Below are 19,551 nucleotides of genomic sequence, written 5' to 3' on the forward strand. Positions count from 1 at the left end.
ACAGCGTGAACCAGTGTCGCAAATCTTGAAAGGCAGACCGACTTCACGCCGAATAATCTCTCACGAACAGTTTGACCTTTGAATCGAGTGTACACCAACTCATTGCGTGTAAACAAGCACGCGTTTGCACACAAGAGCTCCGCGCACGACGCGCTGCATGTACCCATTTTCCGAAGTGTGAAGCGTTCGGCCATGCTCCGTTCAACAGGCTGCACCACCGCCTAAGCGCGACGCCATAGATTTGGTGTAGGTGGGACTCTTGTTTAATTAACGATTCACTATGGCACATCGACTGTAATTTCGCCCTCATTTGCTTTGAAATAATGTTTTCATTCGAAATACTATCTATAGACTACGAATGACGAGTCACTGATCATTTATACGCCAGGCGAGCACGGGATGGCGGCCCCTCTCATTGGAAATGCACCGGTGATTTTGGCACAGGTGTTTATTTCAAATTTATAATAAAAGCACTCCTGACCTGTCCTATCAAAAAGATGTTTGCTTTTTTTGGCAGCAATGACAGCAGGGTTGCACAGAAGCATATATGCATTTAAGCACGTACCTTATTATAGGGAAATTTAATCGAGAAAAGTAATTAAGGTAAATTGACGTAAGATTCTTTTGTATAAAAATAAAAATAAAAAATTCTGCCATAAAAGTGCACACGTCAGTACTTAGATGATGGTGTTGTTACCCATGCAGCGCGCGAGAAAGACCTTCTTGAGAAAAAATGTGAAACAGATACTTTTATAAATATATTAATTAATTCATTTATGTATTTTCCGTGTTCACAAACATAACAAATAAATTATCGTTGTCCTATATATTTCTGCATAATTGCGCATGGAATACCTACTATCAATGACACATTCATAGTGTCACTAAATCTTAGTTCTGTGGAGATGCCAAAACGGTATTCGGTCATATATTCCGAAACCGTTCGTAAAATCAAGAACAGAATTTAAAAAAAAAAAATAATAATGGCAGCGCTGCTCTTCCTAGGCCCCATCGTTCGCAAGGCATCCGTTCTAAAGTTCCGGGAAGCTTGCTCGTGGGCAAAACGATCTTGTTGCTTTCAAGGTTGGAGGTTTCGCGCGCAGAAAGTGATGTCAGGCGATAACAGGTCGGAAATTGATTGCAGAGGTGAGCTCTTATTTCGTTCATCTCTAAGTTGACAATGCGGTGAAGCTAAGCGTTAGCCAACCATTCAGTGGACTGACTCCTATTGCTTGATTTCGCTCGCCGCGCGTGTGTATGTGGAGAAGGGGTGATCACGTGGTGCGAGACTGACAGTCAAACGGTCTAACAAGCACGTAGTTTCCACCGCGCTGTCAGCTTACGGGGGATAAAGTCCCCGATCCATGACTAAAGGCTTTGTGTGGCAACCGAGGACAGCGTGTGTTTCCGAAGGAGGTAATCCAGGGAATCCGGACTCAACGGGTGCCTCGCTCGTTCCTTGCACACCTTGCACCCAGCTTGCACTAATGCTCCATACAAAAAAAAAAAAAAAAAAAAAATAAGAAAAAAATATTAACGAACTTTAGTGTCCGCAGCATGCCCATTCCACACTATCTTTTTTGTGTTTATTGATTTGTTTTTTCGAAGTTTTTCTTAAAAGTTTTTTCGTGAAAATATTTGCTTCGTAAAAGAGCTGGTTGGTCGGTGCTGGTTTGTTGTCGATTCGGTAACTAACAAACACAGGAGACCAAATTAAAGTTCACAATCTTTCCACATCATGACTTTCAGCTGGCTGGATTGGTACCAAGACCAAGCTTATAAGTAGGGTTCGGAGTTTTCGGTTTAAACCGATAAAAACCGACAAAAGTACGCCGAATTCATTAACGGAAATTCGGTTTTAACCGAAAAAGGTCAGTTTTTAGGTTCGGCATTTTTTATTAAAACCGAAAAAAGTACTTCGAATCAATTTTCTAAAATTCAGTTTTAACTGGAAAATGTCACTTTGACCTTGCAGTCGTACCGCAGAGCCGTGGCGAATACGTAAAAAGACAGTGTCTATCGAAACGTGTCCGAATGTATGGCATACACGGATGCCATCTCGACGTTTTGGAATAATGTGCGCATCATCGATCGGAACGTGAAGTCCGAAATGCCCCATAACTTCGCCATGTACGAGCGTGTTCTCGAACTCGTTGTAAGGAAGACTGACTTGATGCAAGCTCTGCATGCTGTGTTGAGCTTCAAAAAGTCGCACCATCTCTCTTTCGGCGGTCACAATTGGTTGATTAGCCGATTTTCGCTCAGGCAGCGCTTCATCTCCTCAGCCTGCCAGTGTACAGTGTTAGCGTTGAGAGGGCATTCCCGAAGCTCAGGGTCATATTAACAGGAAAGAAAGAGTGTGGATCAATGAGGAGAACCTGAGAATGTACATCTGGGTGTACTATTATAAGATAACGTAATCCTGATGTACAGGAGGTAAAGTTCTATGTTTTTCGGGCATAGGCTTCATATCTGACTTGTTCGTGCTTCTCAGGTTTTTCCTTGTTTCTTTTAGAGCTGCACATATTTGCCAAATAAAGTGTCCATTTCTTTTTCAATGTACTTGTGGCGTTATTCTTTGAGTGATCACAAATATCAGAGCTACAAGGATCATCCGATCCGGTGTCCGTTGGTGTTTAATTTATATTCACCGAAAAAAGCCGATAAACTTTTGTGGTCATAAATATACGCCGAAAAAAAACGAAAATTGAATTTTAAAATAAACACCGAAAAAAGTACGCCGAATTTTGAAAAAATAGAAACCGAAAACGCAGAACCCTACTTATAAGTAAATTTGGCTGTCTCTAAAAGACAGATTTATTTATCTTCTAAATTCCTCTAAATTTATTTACTCTCTAATTTCCTCTGGGTCCTCCGCTTGCGACACTTCCCTCACTTCCGAAGCACTTCGATGGTGAAAAATTTTTTTGTGAATCGGATTTCTTTAGCTCACGGATGCGGCAGGCTATGCTTCTCGGGACGCGCTGAACCACGTCTTCTGTACAGCCCATTTAGGGCATTCGGACAGCACTCCAATGCGTGCTTAGAGTGCCATCGGACGTGGGCACTTGAACGCTTGGCAAGAGTACGACGGCACTCTAGACACAGGCTTTTTCAAAGGCCATGCTAGATGGAGGAAGCTACCGCTAGTTACAGAACATACAGACATTTTCGCTCATTCATTTTAACTGAGCTTCTGTCGTCCGTGTTTCGTACCTCGGGGACATTGAACATAAGAAGCTTAGCATACTTTTTAACATATCGTAGGGCGACATAGAGCAGTCTACGTTCTTCCCAAAATATTTGAGCTATCGCTTGCTGTGTAGAATCAACTGAACGTAAGGTGAACCCGTCAATGGCAGTTTAAATGTGGCTCTGTTGGACAGCGAAATACGACTTCTGTAATACACACTAATGTATCTATATTTAAAGCCAGTGAGATCCGTACCAAAACTATCGATATCCGGAATGCTACACGGTGCTTCCGCTGTACATTAGGAACTGTTCGATGAACAGCGGAAAAGAGCAGCGATCTTTAATGTTTCCTTATATCGAAAACCTTCCTGTCAAGGGATCTTCGGAGAGCGAGGTTAAAACAGTTAAAGGATGTAGCAAACTGTGCAGAGTTAAAGGTTTAACCCCCCAGAGCTTTTCTTGAACAGAGCAGAAGACTGATCGACTCCCGCGCTTCGGAAAGTAAAATGTAAATATTGGAAAAAAAGGTAGTAGTCAAGCCAAGTTTATTTAATGACTCAAAACAAAGACCGCACAATAAGTTTGGAAATCATCGCTAACAACTTTTCCAAACGCTCTGGCTCCGTCGTTTATTTTCTCCACGGCGGTGAAAATAAGGGAGCCCCTAGTGTCACGTACCATAAACCTGGCTTGCCGCCATGTATAGGTTTTTTGAACCTATACATGGCTTCGAAACGAACGCCGTGTTTAGGGCGACGCTTTATGAAATGGTCGTCACGTGGCGTATGCAATAGACCGCACGAAGCCGACCTCTTCTGTCACGGAGGGAGGTTTTCCTCTTTGCTTGCTTTTAATGCGAATGTGGAAAAAATACTTTTTTTTTATACATATACCTGTTCCTACGATCAGTGAGGTCGGGCTCAGCAGTAACTTGAAACGACCCCCCAAAAATATAACAATGCCCCAAAAACATCCCTGGGCTACATAACAACCTTAGGCACTTATGTAACGAAACATAATCGCACACGCGCGTCAGCATCCGCTTATACACCCGTTTACACACTGATCTATATGTTTATTGTTTAATATATCTGTGTAGCAAAAACATTAATTGCCTATTGCTTGGATAAAGGAGTGTCCCCCGCTGCAATGATCTTCCTGCCGCAGGTAATAATTAAGTTAATAAATACTGAAATATAAACCCGTCATGGCAGGCTGTACCAACTCATTTATTAAAACATTCTTGCCCATCTCCCCCCCCCCCCAAAAAAAAAAAAAGAAGAAGAAAAAAAAAAGAAAAAAAGAAAAGCGGATAGGAAAAAAAGGTTTCCCCGAGAAAACGAAAAACATACCTGCGCCGAACAGCGTCGAACAGCGTCGAACTTGCGTATTGTATTGTATTGTATTCTGCGGCGTAATCTCTTTGAAACGAGAGTCGAAGTTCGACACGCCAAAAAAGTTAAAAAAGAAAAAAAGGAAAGAAAAGAAAGAAAAAAAAGGGGGGACAGAAGGGGGGAGGTCGTCAGGGCCCACCATCTGTCGTCGATGACCCCTGGTGGGCGGAGGGTAACAGCTACACGATCACGGTGGTCCGATCGGTACGCGCTGACTTCTCGGTGCGCAAATCACCGTCGCACTTTCCACCACGCCTCCAGTCTTTGCCTAGAACAGGCCACGTGGTCATGTTCGTTCGTGAAGCCGAGTGCCTGCTCGATGCGGGAATCCCCAATGGGCGCTGGCAGGAGCTTTTGGCACGTGAGCAGCAAATGCTCGGTGGTCTCTTCGTCTTCTCCACAGGCGCTGCATGTCATGTCCGTCACGTTGCTGTCAAACTTTCGACGGTACTGTCTTGTGCGCAGGGCACCACCGCGGGCCTCGATGAGTAGGCGACTTCCCAGCGTGTTTTTGCAGAACGTTATTGGAGCGATCTCGGTCTTGAAAGATGCATACAAATGCATGCTAGTATGCTGTTGCATTCCCAATATCCAGCGCTCCTTTTCGACAGCCTTTATCTGCGTTCGCACTTTACGCACCCAATCTTTTTCAGCTTGAGGCTCATCACTCATGCAAAAGGCTCCAAACTTTGTGCCGAGGCGGGTGACACGATTCCTCCACGTCGAATGGATGTTCTTGAGGTGAATGTAGATGAAAAGTCGCCGTGCCCAGCGGTCTTCGTCCATATGCCGGAGTCGCGCGTAGTACTCTAGCTTGCTGCTGGCTTCTCGTGCCTCGAAAGATGACCATCCGACGTCTCCTTCAACAAGCTCGTTGGCCACTTGTCCATGGCATCCCAGCGCTTGACGTCCGACATCTCTTTGGCGTCGTTCAAGATATTCACGAAGCTCGCTGGGTATGCCAATGACAGAGTTTCCAAAAGTCAGCCCGGGTACCGCGACGGCCTTCCAAAGTTCCCTGGTAACGACGTATTGGTCGCAGCTCCAGAGGCACCGTCTTCGCAATATGTTTCGCTTACGCACTGAGGACGTCCTGAGGTTTTGGTGATGCTCAGCGAGGTAGTTTTCTGTAGCTGATAGTGTCACGCCAAGGTACCTGTACTTGGTGCAAACAGGGATCGCCGCACCCTGTAAGATGAATGGTACAATGTTCTCCTCCTCGCGGGAAAAAATAACTGTCGCTGACTTGTCAGCATTGAAGCGTAATTGGAGTTGATCCGCCTCGGTCTCACATGTGGCCAGCAGTTTCCTCATGTCACCCACACTGTCGGCCATCAAGACAAGGTCATCAGCGTATGCAAGTCCAGGTAGCCGCCATGTAATCACCTCCCCGTGTTGGAGATGCGTCAAAGAAAAACCGATGGCCGTTTTCTCCAGCGCCCTTTCCATGCTAGATGCATACAACATGTACAGTGTCGGCGACAATGGACAACCCTGTCGTAGTCCTTTTTCAACTATAACCTCGTCAGATTTCACACCGTTGAAAGATGCCGTCACAACATTTTTATCGTAGAGCCGCTGGATTAACGTCACCCAGGTTTCAGGCATATTAAGCTGTTTTAATCTTTCCAGAAGCATGGTATGAGGAATGCAATCATATGCTTTCGCTATATCAAGGAAGCAAGTAATCATTGGTCGCTTCTCCCTCCGTGCAATCTCGATGCATTGCGTCAACGTAAAAAGATTATCTTCCAAGCGTCGCCCACGTCTAAAACCGTTCTGCAACTCAGTCAGTATGCCGCTCTCCTCGGCCCACTGCGTTATACGCCCATTAATTATGGTCGCGAACACCCTGTAGGCAACCGGCGTGACCGTGAGTGGTCGGTAGTCGTGTAACAACTGCTTGTTGCCGCCTGTCTTTGGAATGAAGGAAACTCGACCACGTCTCCAGTCGCTGGGAATCGGGTCATCGCCGCAGCAGATTTGACTAAACAGGTGTGCCAGGTGCTCTCGTGCGTCGGGTCCTAAACCTTTGAGCACCTTGGCGGAGATTCCATCCAGCCCCTGTGCTGTGCTGCCGTTTAGCCGCGCCAGTGCACGTTCTACCTGAACACACCCCACGACTGTTTCATTTTGGTCGACTGTGGTACTCTGCGGGGCATCTTCTAAATGCGGGATTTCATCCCTCATGCCTTGATGATTGCAGTTCATTTGTTCCGTCCCAAAGAGAGTGTAGAGATATTCACCCAGAAGTTCTTTTATGTTATTTACCTCACTTCCATTGTCCGGATTCACCAGTTGGGGAGAGCAGTCTTTCCCATCTAGACTACCAATGTAGCGCCAGAACTTCTCTCCAGCTTTTTTTCCGCCCTTTCGTATGTCTGCCATCTCCTTGCAGTCATGTGCTTGTTTTTTCTTTTCAACAATAGCTTGTGTGAGTGCCTTGCGTCTTTGGTACTCCTCCCAGAGTTGCAACGTCTCTGGACCTTTTCCAAACGACTTTAGTGCTTGGCGATGTTCTCGGTTCGCGTCTTGTCGGTACCGAATCGCTCTCCCGATTTCAGCGTCCCACCACGGGATAAGCCGTCTTTTTCCTTGCGTACTCCTTGCCACCGAACGCTTGGCAACTGCCTGCCTAAGTTCCGTGGCGTATTCTTCATACGTTGCGGCCTTCATGCGTTGCTCACTTTCTTCGAAGTCTTGACATACAGCCTCGATATCCCCCTCGCGCAGCCGAAACGTCAATGCGCGCTTTGGGCGACTGCGATGCCGTTGGATTGCTCCGAAATGTAGTAGTATGGTACTATGATCGCTGCCAACGCTCCGTTCACCATTGTCGTCCACAACTATTTTTTGAAGGCGGTTTGACAGCCTCTTGGAGGCGAGGGCGTAATCAATGCAGGTTTTTTTGTCCCGCACCATCCATGTATACTTTCCTTCACACTCTTCTCTCAGGTTTAATATCTCCAAGTCCAAATCTTCCGCCAGTTGTCTCAACATGGGTCCATTCTTGTCTTCGCGGCTATCCAGCTCAACCAGGTGACCATTAAAGTCCCCCATCAGTAGCACGGAATGGCTTCGGTCCAAACTTTGGACGTCGTGTCGAACGCAGTCTAGAATGGCCTTGTTTTCATCTTGCCTGTTATTTCCCACCGAAAGATAAATGGCACATACAGCTGTCGGTGCGTTCCCGACTTGTCCTTCCACCCATATGTGTTCTCGGCACCTTTCAAATTTCCTGACCCATGCTTGCCCTTTCTGAGGCCATAGTAAGCCCACACCCCCTCCCCGTCGGTTGCCTTCCACCCTGTTACACCCCGCCCAGCACCATGAAGGGTCCACTGGGGGCTCTTCAGCGTCACGCAAGTGAGTCTCAGCAACCCCAAATAAAGAGAATTGTTGTTCACTGAGCATTATATATAACTCATTCCACTTCCGTTGACGTCGTGCACCATTCAAATTTAAAAAACCAACGATAACACTTCCTTTTTGTCTCGTTCGACCAGGAGGCAGTGGTAGTTCGGAAGTCGTGGTTTGCTTCTTGTCCATACCCCCTAACACTGCAATCCCGCCAATTGTTGGCGGACTATGCGATTCACCATTTGCGCAACCTCCAGCTGCGTCATGCCTGCCTGGTGCTGGACGTAGCCAGGGAATAGGGGTGACTCCTGATATGTAGGTAGACCCATTCTCAGTGTTGACATTGGATAACTCTCTCTTTCTTGCATGGTCACCCTCGGCCCTGCCATCCCGCCGCTCTGGTGTACAGGAATAAGGGGTACCCCTATCTCGGGAAAAGTAGGAACCTGGGACAGTTGTTCGCTTTGGGGTTGCAGCCTATACTCCGGCTGGTTGCTCAGCGGAGGTTGGTGTCCTTTCACCTGAGTCTTCAGTCGTAGATCCTTGACGTGAGGCACTCCGATATGGGGGGGTCCAACAGTCATCCCTGGGATGTCGTAAGTAACGCACTTTTTTTTAGACATTTCTGTGCGTCCCATTTGTGGGTAGCTCCCATATCGCCACGGATCGCTCTGATACTGGCTTCCGACCTTGTCCCTTCTTCTGAGACCTAAAAAACGGCTTGCCACTGCACCTAGTCGTTCTGTCACCACTCGGATACCTTCTTCGCCATATTGGAGTCCGTCCTTTTGCATTGCTCTCTTGCTTGTCAGCTCACGGCTCAGGTCGATGAACCTTGCTTTGATGCTCTTGCATAGCTGCTTGAGCCTGGCGTTCAGTAGCATAGTCGCCGCATGTATTCGTTTGCCTCTCCTGTCGCTCTCCGGCACTGAACAGATCGCCAAAGATGCCTTCCGGTTGGTCCATTTCATCCTCAGTCGCTCCACTATTGCTTCCGGTTGTTCACCCCTGAGTATGTCATTTGCGCCCACATGTAGTATATACAGACGTGGCACGTTTCTAGCTTGTTCTTCATACGTCTCGAGCAGTTCATGCACTACCTGCGTCGTGGCAGTTCTGTTCATTACAAACTCCAAGCTTTGGGGAGCTCTGACCTCTTCAATGAGCGCCCTAGGAATCCGTGCGACATTTCCATCTCCGGCGATAATTATTTCTCGTTGTATTCCCGGCGGAGGTCTGATCTGCTCTTCTTTAACTGTCGGCTGTATGCTGTCCATTCTCTTCTCAGCGATATCGCGGACATGTTTCTCCGGGGCGAACTTGACCGTGCAGTCTCTGATAGCTTCGGAATTGTGAGGGCTTCCTTGGAAGTCGTCAGTGTCGCACTGTGTCCCGGTGTTCCTCAGTGCGGAGAGGATGTCAGTCTGCTGACATCGAGTTAAGTCGGTGTGACTTCCCTCAGAAACTTCATCTTCTGTTTCTTTCCCCACATCTGTAGAATTTCTGATCTCATATATTGCTTCAACCGCAGTCGGGTTAAGCTCCATTTCAGCGCTAGGGCTTCTCGGCTTTTTCTCCATTTTTTCTATCCGTAGTTCTAGTTCAGCTACCTTGTTTCGAAGATGACATACTTCCTCCCACAGATTCGGGTCATCCCTTCGTGCTCCGTCTTCAAGCCGCTGTATCCTTTCGTTCATGCTTTTCTCTAGTTCCCCTAATCTTTGCGCATATGTCCTGTTGACTGCGTTATTCATTGTATCACCTCCGTTCGCCTTGGCCTTCAAACCAGTGATCGTCTCGATAAAGCTTGTCAGATTCTGGTCGATGTCTACTTCTGCTGACCGAACGAGGGGAACCGTTGCGGTCGTCGACTCCGGAGCGGTGAGACAAGGCATGTCTTGGCTCACCTCGATCCCTGGGTATGGTCGGTCTGGAGTCCTAGGACACTCCGTTTCACTGGCGTCGAGCTACCCGGTGTGAGCCATGCCTTCTGTCAGTGTGAGCGATATGTCTGGTAGCGGTGCATCTGCGCTTGTGTCATCATGGCTCTCCAGGGATGTCGGTTCCCATTCTACACCAGCGAGCACATCCTCGGGGCATTCAGTGGCGGCTTTCAACCGCTCAAGCAATTCAATCTTCGTGCCGACCGTAGATAGATTCCTTGATTTCAGCTCCCGCTTGAGATCCACAACCTTCATCTTCGTCGCCATCTCTCTCGAACCGAACCCATAGCGGCGCCATCTATCGACAGCCCGTGATATCGCGAGGAGAAACTAACTCTCGTTACAGTTACTCTCGAGGTCGAGGGAGGGTTAAGGGAGAGTATCATCGAAAGAAGCGTCGGGAAAGAGTAACTTCCATGCAGATAGAGTTAAAGGAGAGTAAGTTAGGGCACTTACTCTCCCTTGACACCTTTTTTTTTAGAGTGTAGTTACATTGAATGAACCGGGCAGCACGGCTTTGGACAGACTCAGTACTGTCTCTTAGTGAAGAAAGGTGAGGGTGCCGAATGGAAGATGGGTACTCTATTTTCTATCACACCATGCAAACGTAAAAAAGTCACTTTAGGTTCAGAATCTTACTTTTGTACCGATACATTCTTGCGAATTCTACCTTTCAGGTTCATTAATGGCGTACCAGTACGTATGTGTCAAGGTCCTCGTGGCAAGTGTTTTGCTCATGGCCATCGCATTCGTCATAATCACTATGAAAATGTCGATCCCGCTCGGACATTCCAAGATAAGCTGGTCCTTCTTGTGGATCAACATCTTTCGAGACGATGATTTGGACATAAATCGAACCTTCTATCTTCCTTCAAACTACACAATCAACGTTGAAGATCTCTGTCATGAAAATGCCAATCCCGCGCCCATAGAGCTTCTAGTCCTCGTAGCAACGGCACCGAAAAACGTGCAACTTCGCTACGCGATTCGTCAAACCTATGGCCGTGATCTCAAGTCCAGTCGAAAGAACACAGTCGCCTTCGTACTCAGAAGGACCACAAAACCGGCACTAGAGCGCTCAATAAGACAAGAAAAGCTTCTGCATTTTGACATCATTCAGGCAGACTTCATCGACACCTACAATAACCTGACAATCAAAAGCGTCGCGATGCTACGATGGGCATGCATATACTGTCCTCAGGCTCAGTTCGTCGCCAAGCTCGACGACGACACTTTCCTCAACGTGCCTAATTTTCTGAGAGTCATGAAATCACTGCCGCGTAACACAATTTACGGCAAGCTCTTCAATCACACTAAGCCTATTTGGGACCACCAATCACCTTGGAGGACACGTTACGAGGAATACCCGGCGGAATACTATCCTGACTTGATCAGCGGGACATGCTACGTTATCGGCGGCGATGTTCTGAGGCTCCTCCACAAGGCGACTTGGACACAACCGCCGTTCCGTCTTGAAGATGTACTCATTACTGGGCTCATCGCCGAGTCTGTGGGCATTCCGCGAGTGTATCAGTGCCAGGCTTCAATTCTGCGCCCGTGAGAACCGTGTGTGAGATGCGGGATCAGGTGACGTCGCATTATATGACACCCAAGGCGATGCTTGACTACTACAAAGCACTGAAACAACCATATTTAAAGTGTTAGAATTTCAATTACGTGGTCGGACGTCCACAACCTTCCGCCTCAGTCCTTCCTTATTATTAATAAGGGTACGCAACCAGTTACATTTAATTCGTTGACAATTACATGGGATTGCAACGTCGTAACCCTTGGATTATATATTTTTGAGAATGAACCATCTTAGTAATCCAATACATTTTTTTTCAGTAATGAACCTGTAATCGATTACATTTTCCCTAATGCTGGGCTTAATGGTTTTACTGGATTCTTTGCTTTGCTGCACTGATCTTCATGAAAGTAATTCGGCTATACAGCAAGGGCTGTTTTTTTTATTGCTTATTCCGGTATTTTACAAATGCTGTTAGAAGGACTAGTGGGTCAACTTGCTAAACTAAGAGATTAACTGTATCTAATGTTTTATTTCTGTAGGTGAATATTTTTATGATACTCGCTTTTCGCCGAATCGCCGTCTTCCAAATCGTAATATTTAGAACATGCAGCAAAAAACTTCATCTTTTTTTCCGCACGACATTAAGCTGTACTTTTACATGAATTATCATACTGATGAGTGCATTGCTCATAACAAAAATCATCATAAATATGTTTATTTTGTACCGCCGCTATCATGAGTAAAGTGCAGTATCATGAACACGTTGTGCGCTTATTATGATGATTGCGTAAGATTAAGCGCATATCCGTGAAGGGCGGACTGCCTTGGGTTTAAGGCGGGCGCGTTGTCGGTGCCTGTGCCGGGCACTCCTTCAGGAAACAAAGGAACACGTGCTATTTGAAGCAAATCCTCCTCAGCCCTCTGAACGATGACCACGAAAACATGCCAAACTATGCTACATATGTGACCCTTGCTGTCGTAATTGGCACTCACCTGCCACATATCGCCTCTGTTGTATCAGTTCCTGAAGCATGCCCTCGTATTTCCCCGCCCAAGTGTGCAGCAAAATACATTGGGAACGCCAGCTATTATATAAGCATTTGTAACCGACATTTCTCAACATTATTTATCGACTTTACAGGTTTCGCGCTTGCAAAGGAAATTTATAGTACATCAAGCATTTAAAAATTACATGACACGTGTTATGCAATCTCACTCTTAAGGCATATATTGGCTTTGTTTTTATGCCATAAAATGCTGAATTAAAAAAAAAAAACACTTTGTTCAATCAAATATTTATCAGACAACACTAGTTGAAGGAAAGATGAAGAGGCTCCTAAAACAAACGGGTTAGAGGTAATCTCTAGAGTATATTTATCCCGTGAATCTGCATATCACGTTCGTTTTTCCCGAAAATAGAACTAAATGCAAGAAAACATAAAAACAACAACATCATACCAGTCGTTATCTGATGATTAAAATCATTTGGTGGGCTAGGTGGCAATACATCTTGGTAAAATTAGCGCAAAGACAAGAGAGGAAGAACGTTCTCCTCCCTTGCCTTTCCTCTAATTTTACCAAGTAAATCGATTAAACGATATTTCGGCCGCCAAGCGCGTGTCGCTCATGTGGGCAGCCCGTGAAATTGCAAGCTTACCAGGTTTATTTCCACACACTCTGACCAGTCGGGACTTCCATTTAACCTCTTTGAAAATAGCAAGAGTGCGCGTTCATAACTTCGATGGGCGCTGAAGATGCGTGAACGCGGAGATTCCGAAAGCTCCTTTTGCAACGTAACGCTTTGGAAAGGAGAAGCTTCGTCGGTACTTTGAAATTTATTTTCAGCAGCCTCAGGGAACCAAAATAAGCTTAATATTCTTGATGCTGGAGGCAAAATGAAGACAATTTATGCGTTTTCGGTTAAATACTGAAGCGCGTTAGTTTCTGTTTAATGCAAACTGAATATTTTTTGCTTCAATATGAAATTTATTGTGCGAAATTAACATCCATACTTTTTTCCAAGAGAAATTCCTAAGTACGTATATGTTTAGGGAAAAGTTGAGCGCTCTGTCGGTTTTGAATGAAGTGTAACTGAAATAGCTATCAATAAATAAATTCATTTTTTGCCAAACGTTTATTGCGCCTTAGCGTTATAAATGTGGGCCACGTGAATATAAACATATGACCCAAAACATCTCCTATATAAAATCCAACAACGTTATGAATGCTTCGCAAAGAAGACATAAAATAAAACTTTTTTGAAGGAGGCAGGTAACAAAAAAAATGTATTCCTTCTTGTCCGAAGAGCTGGTAAACAATAGAAGATCCCAATGTCATCAGAGGTTTCAATATTTGTATCAGCAGCTGCCCTTAAATCCCCTCAGGTGCCTTTGACAGTCATACATTCAACGTATGAGCTAACACAAATCGCGTGTCCATGGCCAGGATGTTATTTTTGATAGAAACTCACAAGACCTACCTACGAATGCAGCCAAAGAGACGCTGCGCGGTAGGACCGATGTTTCTTTCACTATCCACCGCCGGAATGCAACGTTAAACGTAGTTTACACCTCTCACTTACCTTCCCACAAGGCCTCATCAAACATATCATGTACTTGGTGATGAGGGATTACTGCAGATAACTTTTACTTTTTTTAATTTCTGTAGGCAGACAAATTCGTAAACTGTGCTTTCACAAGAAAGAAAACTGTTATTTACAAAAATATTTAATTTAACAAAAACATTTTAATATAAAATGTTTCAGATTTTGTTCTGTCGTTTATCGCTCATAAAAAAGCTTCTTTATATTGAGTATATTACTATTAAAAAAACATGATTGTGAATTCGAGGGTACAAGGATGCCAAAGCGTTCATAATCGCGCTTGCATTGTAATAAACTCATGACTGCCAAATGAGCTATAGATTCAGATCCACTTGTGATGTTTTTATCGTAATTAATAGTGAAAACAATGTGTATCTTGGTTGATATAGCCACTGTAGTGTGGAAGCAAAATAGGGAATAGCGCCAGGTCTTGGATGGATTTTGTTTCGCACCTCATAATACAAAAGGACCGTAATCACGTGGTAACCCAAGAAGGGGGATAAACAGGACGGACAACGCAGATTCAAACTGGAGATTTGTGTTGCCCCCACGGTTTTCCTCCGCTCCTGGGTTACCATGTCAGTTCTGAACGAGCTCGCTTGCTATCTTGCTTTAGTAGTGAAGTAAACAGATTTTCTTTGCTGATTTGCTGAATCTCAGCTCAGGGAATATAGAATACATATGAACTTAACCGCGGTTTTTCTTGGCTATTGTTTCAATTGGCTAGCAGTGGCGCACTGACAAAGAGTAGGAAGGGGGGCGAGGGGGGGGGGGTTGTAACCCCTCTCTTTACCTAGCTATAGGAGAAGTACTCCTGATAGGTTTGGTGACATGATTTTAAACTAGTGACATTCACTTAACATTTTGCGGCATAAGATGCCACCGACGAGCCTAAAATCATAACGTATGACGTCGCGCATTTTACAGGCTTAGGAACCTGCTGCAACATGCAGCGCGTCTGCGCGCCAGCGCGCCGACAGATGCGGCAGTTGCGGCCGTTCCGCTTTTAGGATGCGATAAGGTTAACACGCCAAGGAGATTCGTCGACTTCGCATCTGTGTCGGGAGACAGCGGTGCCTGAAACTTTAGCGCAGTTTTATGTTGAGCGTTTCTAAAAACTTCAACTTTGATTGTGTTTTTTAATCACAGCGATCACAGGTTCAGTGTCCGGAGTTCCCTGTTGTCATCATTCGTACCCGTTTCACCCGCACGATCCATTTGCCGACAGACGTTAACTCTGTTCCTATCGGTTTGTTCCTTCAATCTCCGTGGTGCTTAAACCGCTATTGGTATGGTTATTCGCCCTATGATTTGTTCCAGATGTGAAAGTTTAAGTCTGTTTTGTACTAATATTTGAATCAAACAGACCAGTTTCATTTTGGCGCACCTTTATGCGGAATGTGTTGGGTGTTGTGTATCAGTGCATATAAAACTTCTGAATAATAAAAAAACAAAATACTTTCGCTACTTTTGCTTTTGTCATTTTTCTTTTGATGGAGTAAATTTCGCTAGTTTTAAGGTGTGCAAACGAAGAGAGAGAATAAACTTTATTCAAACCGGCCCAGCAGTTTTGCTTTAGGGCGAGAAGGGGGAGAATGGGATTACCCCCTGTCACGTCCCACCCTCCGTCGACGATGATGGAGGTGGTGGTGCCTCAGGTGACGGCTCGGAGTCCTTGGACCCGGGCGGCATCTTCGGCCTACCGGACGGCCCAAAGCTGGTCGGCCAGGTCGTCGCTGGTGAGCGCCTCCGCCCAGCGGCGGCGACGCCGCCGGAGGGGACCCGCGGCGGCAACCGCAGCCGCGGCCGCCCCCGGCCCCGGCGCGGCGGCGGCGACGATTGAGCTCGAATTTTCTCCGTGGCCGTGATACTCTCTTTTCCGGCGCATTCCCAAAGCATGTGTCGCAGCGTAGCTCTGTTTCCGCACGTTTTACACGCGTCCGTTAGGTATAGGCTCGGGTAACAGTGGCGTAGAGTCTCCGGGCTGGGGTAGGTGTGCGTTTGCAGCAATTTCCAGGTTACAGCCTCTGTTTTGTTTAGCTTGTCGTGTGGTGGCGGGTATTTGCGTCTGGAAAAAATCGTTGTCGGTTTTATAAACAGTCTTGTCGCGAGGAAAGTGTCACGACTGTGTTTCATGAGACTTGATGTTGTTCCGACTTGGGCACGGGAGCTTGGTTACGACTGTCATGGGTGATACCACAATGTTTTTCTTATTACAGCTCCCGTTTGTGTCCACATTTCTCGGCTTCCGATCGCCGTCCAGTGCAGTCCACAGCACCAGTGATTGCTACACTGTGATCTCAACATCTGCAAGTAACCTACGGGCGCCGTTTTTTCCGCCAGCAACATGGGCAAGCTATGAGCCGTTCCGCACAATCGCAGGTCCTGGAACGTGTATGACGTCAACGGGCTACTGATGTTCGCTTCTTCCAGCGTACAAAACAAAACAAACCCAACAGCGCTGTGCCTGTATCCCTTCTTCTACTTGTCCTTGTGTTCGCTTGCGCTGTTTTATTTCCATGCTTGCCAACAGCGCGTCAGAGGGCACGGGAGCTTCGTCATGACCGTCACAGCTGATACCACGATGTGTTCCTTGTTACAGCTCTCGCTTGTGTGCATCTTGGCTTCCCATTGCCGCCCAGAGCAGTCCACAACACCACGGGGTGTTACACTGTGATCTCGACGTCTGCAAGGAATCTACAAGTGCCGTTTCTATCGGCAGCGACGTCGACAAGCTATCAGCAGTTCCACACAATCAGGGGCCCTGGAGCGGATATGACGTCAACGGGCTACGCAGTGACGCCCTCCTCTTCCTGCCTACAAAACACCGGCGCTTGGCGCCAGCGCGTCAGTGGGCACGGGAGCTTGGTCACGACTGTCATGAATAATACCAAGATGTTTTCCTTGATGCAGGCTTTTAAACGCTATTATTTACGTTCTAAAGAAAAAAAAAAAAAAAAACTAACAACCTGTTTTCCGTAGTGCTCCAGTGCCCAAGGGTGCCTTTATTACATGGCGTGAGTGATTGCCAGATTGATTTTGTCTTTTTGATGCAATCAGGTGATGTTGAGTCTAACCCTAGCCCGGACATTGTCCCGGAGTCTCAGTTGTAAAAAATATGTGCCGTACTTTTGAAACTTCAGGGCCCGTTTGCTCGAAGCGCTGACCGCGGCTAAAGTTAGCCGCAGTACCTAGGAGAGGAATTTAGAACTCACGTGACTGGCTCGGTAGGGATGTGGGGAAACATGGCGGTGCCCCGGTAAGTGAGCGCCGGACGCTTTGGAACGAATATGTCGTTGTAGCTGCAATATCGGGCGCGTTAGTCAGCAACGAATGGTGCAGGAGGCTTTCGCTTTGCCTTACCTCACTTCATCGCAAAGCATGAGCAAGGCCCTCGCCACATTTTTTAGCTAGTTTTTCGACTCTGGCCATTCCTAAGCCTAAATGAACGCGGTAATTTTCGGCTTGGCAACGTCTTTGGAAAGCGGAGTGTCTTGACTCAATCGGTCGGGTATTGATTGCACACAAAAGCAGACAGCATCCCAATAGACATTTTTCTAAATTACCCAAGCATCGAGAAGAACGCTGGAAGTGAAATTCTACGGCCCGCGCGCACTGGCCTTCCTAATAAAAGATTCGAAATAAATAATCATAATAAAAATATGACGAACGCGCGTGAAAGACAAAATTTGTTTTTGCGTTAGAACAGTTACTACTGCAGACGCCAGCACGTGCAACGCGTATAACTACACTTGTAGCATGCACCTCGGTGCTTGCGAAATTTAAAGAAAGGTCTATTAGGACAATGTTTGCTTTTGTGTGCTATCAATACCCGACCGATTGAGTCAAGGCAATCCACTTTTCAAAAACGTTGCCATGTCAACATTTTTCGCGTTCATTTAGGCTTAGAAATAGCCAGAATCGAAAGACTAGCTAAAAAATGCAACGAGGTCATACACTGATGCTTTGCGATTTAAATGAGGTAAGGAAAAAGCGAAAGCCTCCGGCACCATTCATTGCTGACTAAAGCGCCCAACATTGCAGCTACAACAACATATTAGTTCCAAAGCGAGCGGCGCTCACTCACCGGGGCACCGCCATGTTTCCCTGCATCCCTACCGAGCCAGTCACGTGAATTCAAAATCCCTCTCCTAACTACAGCGGCTGACTTTAGCCGTGGTTAGCGCTTCGAGCAAACGAGCCCAGAATTATTACAAAAGATTTGGGGAGTGTCAGATGTCAATCAAGTGAGATATTAGAACTCTTCTTGGTAAACAAACCCAGCTGCAGAGCTCCTTATCAACCATCAACGCTAAGATTCCCGGTATCAAGTGCGACCTTCAGTCACTTTGCGAAACTAAAGTTGAAGTGTGTAGCATGCGAAATGCTCTTGTCCATCAGGCAGCAGTAGCAGCCTCGCTCCTCACTCGCAGTGACAATCTAGAAAACCGTTCCCGTCGTTGCAACTTTGCTTTTCCGAGGTATTCCCGACACGCCCGGAGTGTCATGGTCATTCTTGGAACAAAACGATCTTGGATTAAGAGAAGAAAAGTTTGGCATTTCTTTAGCGAGTCCTGATATTGAACGTGCTCATAAAAGAGGCCACTTTCAAGGAGGAAACGGCCAACCAATCATAGCTTGTTTTCCGTCATTTAAAAGCAAGTGCGATACACTGCAGAGCAGTTTTCAGCTGCAGGGTTGCTTGTCTTAACTATCGAAAGACTTCTGAGAAAATACTCGAGCTGCACGCCATAACCTCGTCACTTTTGCCAAACATAAATTTTTGCCTTGAAACCTCCATGAAGCAAACTCCATATTGGTCCTAATACTTACTTATACGATGCCCAGTCAGACCGTTTAATAGAGCTCATGAAATAGGGGAACGTGTGGAGTGTTCCTACTGATGCGGCTAAATCGCAGTGTCATAAGTGTTCTTTACGCAAACGCACGTAGCGTATTACCTAAGCGTGATTGGATTTTACTGATAACTTCATGTGATGCTGATGCTATCTTGCTGTCAGAAACGTGGCTGAATCCTGACACTGATGATAATGAAATATTATCGGATCATCCTCACTTCATCATTTACCGGTGTGACAGAGCGGATCGACGCGGAGGATGGGTTCTTATCGCTGTTAACAAAGATACTCTATGTTATTAAAAATGTAGTGCAACAATTTTAGTGTTGAAAAAATTTCAATTTGTATTTTTTGTATTGTTTATCAAGCACAAGTGACCAAAAACGCGTCACCTTACCCCGAAAAACTGCTCTTCCGGTGCGTAATCGCAAAGAAGAAAACGAAATACTTGCAATATGCAGCCGCTAGTGGTATTTAACGGAACTGCTGTGTGACGTACTCTGGGGGATACGCTAAAGTGAACTAAACCTGTCCCTTTCCTTGCTACATTCGCTGTCACCCCCGTGGCGAACCGTCTTTTGTGTCGATCGCTCGCCGCGACCTTCAGCGATGCTAATCCTTTAAAAGTCGATAATCGCAGAGGCTTCGGCTGGGGTCTCTGAAGAGA

The 19,551-nt window shown here is 46.1% G+C and overlaps 1 protein-coding gene across 1 annotated transcript; it reads left to right on the plus strand.

Moving 5' to 3' along the window:
- Positions 1-10,577: 10,577 nt before the first annotated feature.
- On the plus strand, positions 10,578-11,453 carry LOC120844522 (beta-1,3-galactosyltransferase 5-like). The gene has a single exon (XM_042294389.1). It carries the CDS (start codon positions 10,578-10,580, stop codon positions 11,451-11,453), a length of 876 nt encoding a protein of 291 aa, XP_042150323.1.
- Positions 11,454-19,551: the final 8,098 nt, after the last annotated feature.

This window comes from Ixodes scapularis, unplaced genomic scaffold (assembly GCF_016920785.2).
Source record: "Ixodes scapularis isolate PalLabHiFi unplaced genomic scaffold, ASM1692078v2 PGA_scaffold0__279_contigs__length_252992795, whole genome shotgun sequence".
Classification (NCBI taxonomy): domain Eukaryota; kingdom Metazoa; phylum Arthropoda; class Arachnida; order Ixodida; family Ixodidae; genus Ixodes; species Ixodes scapularis.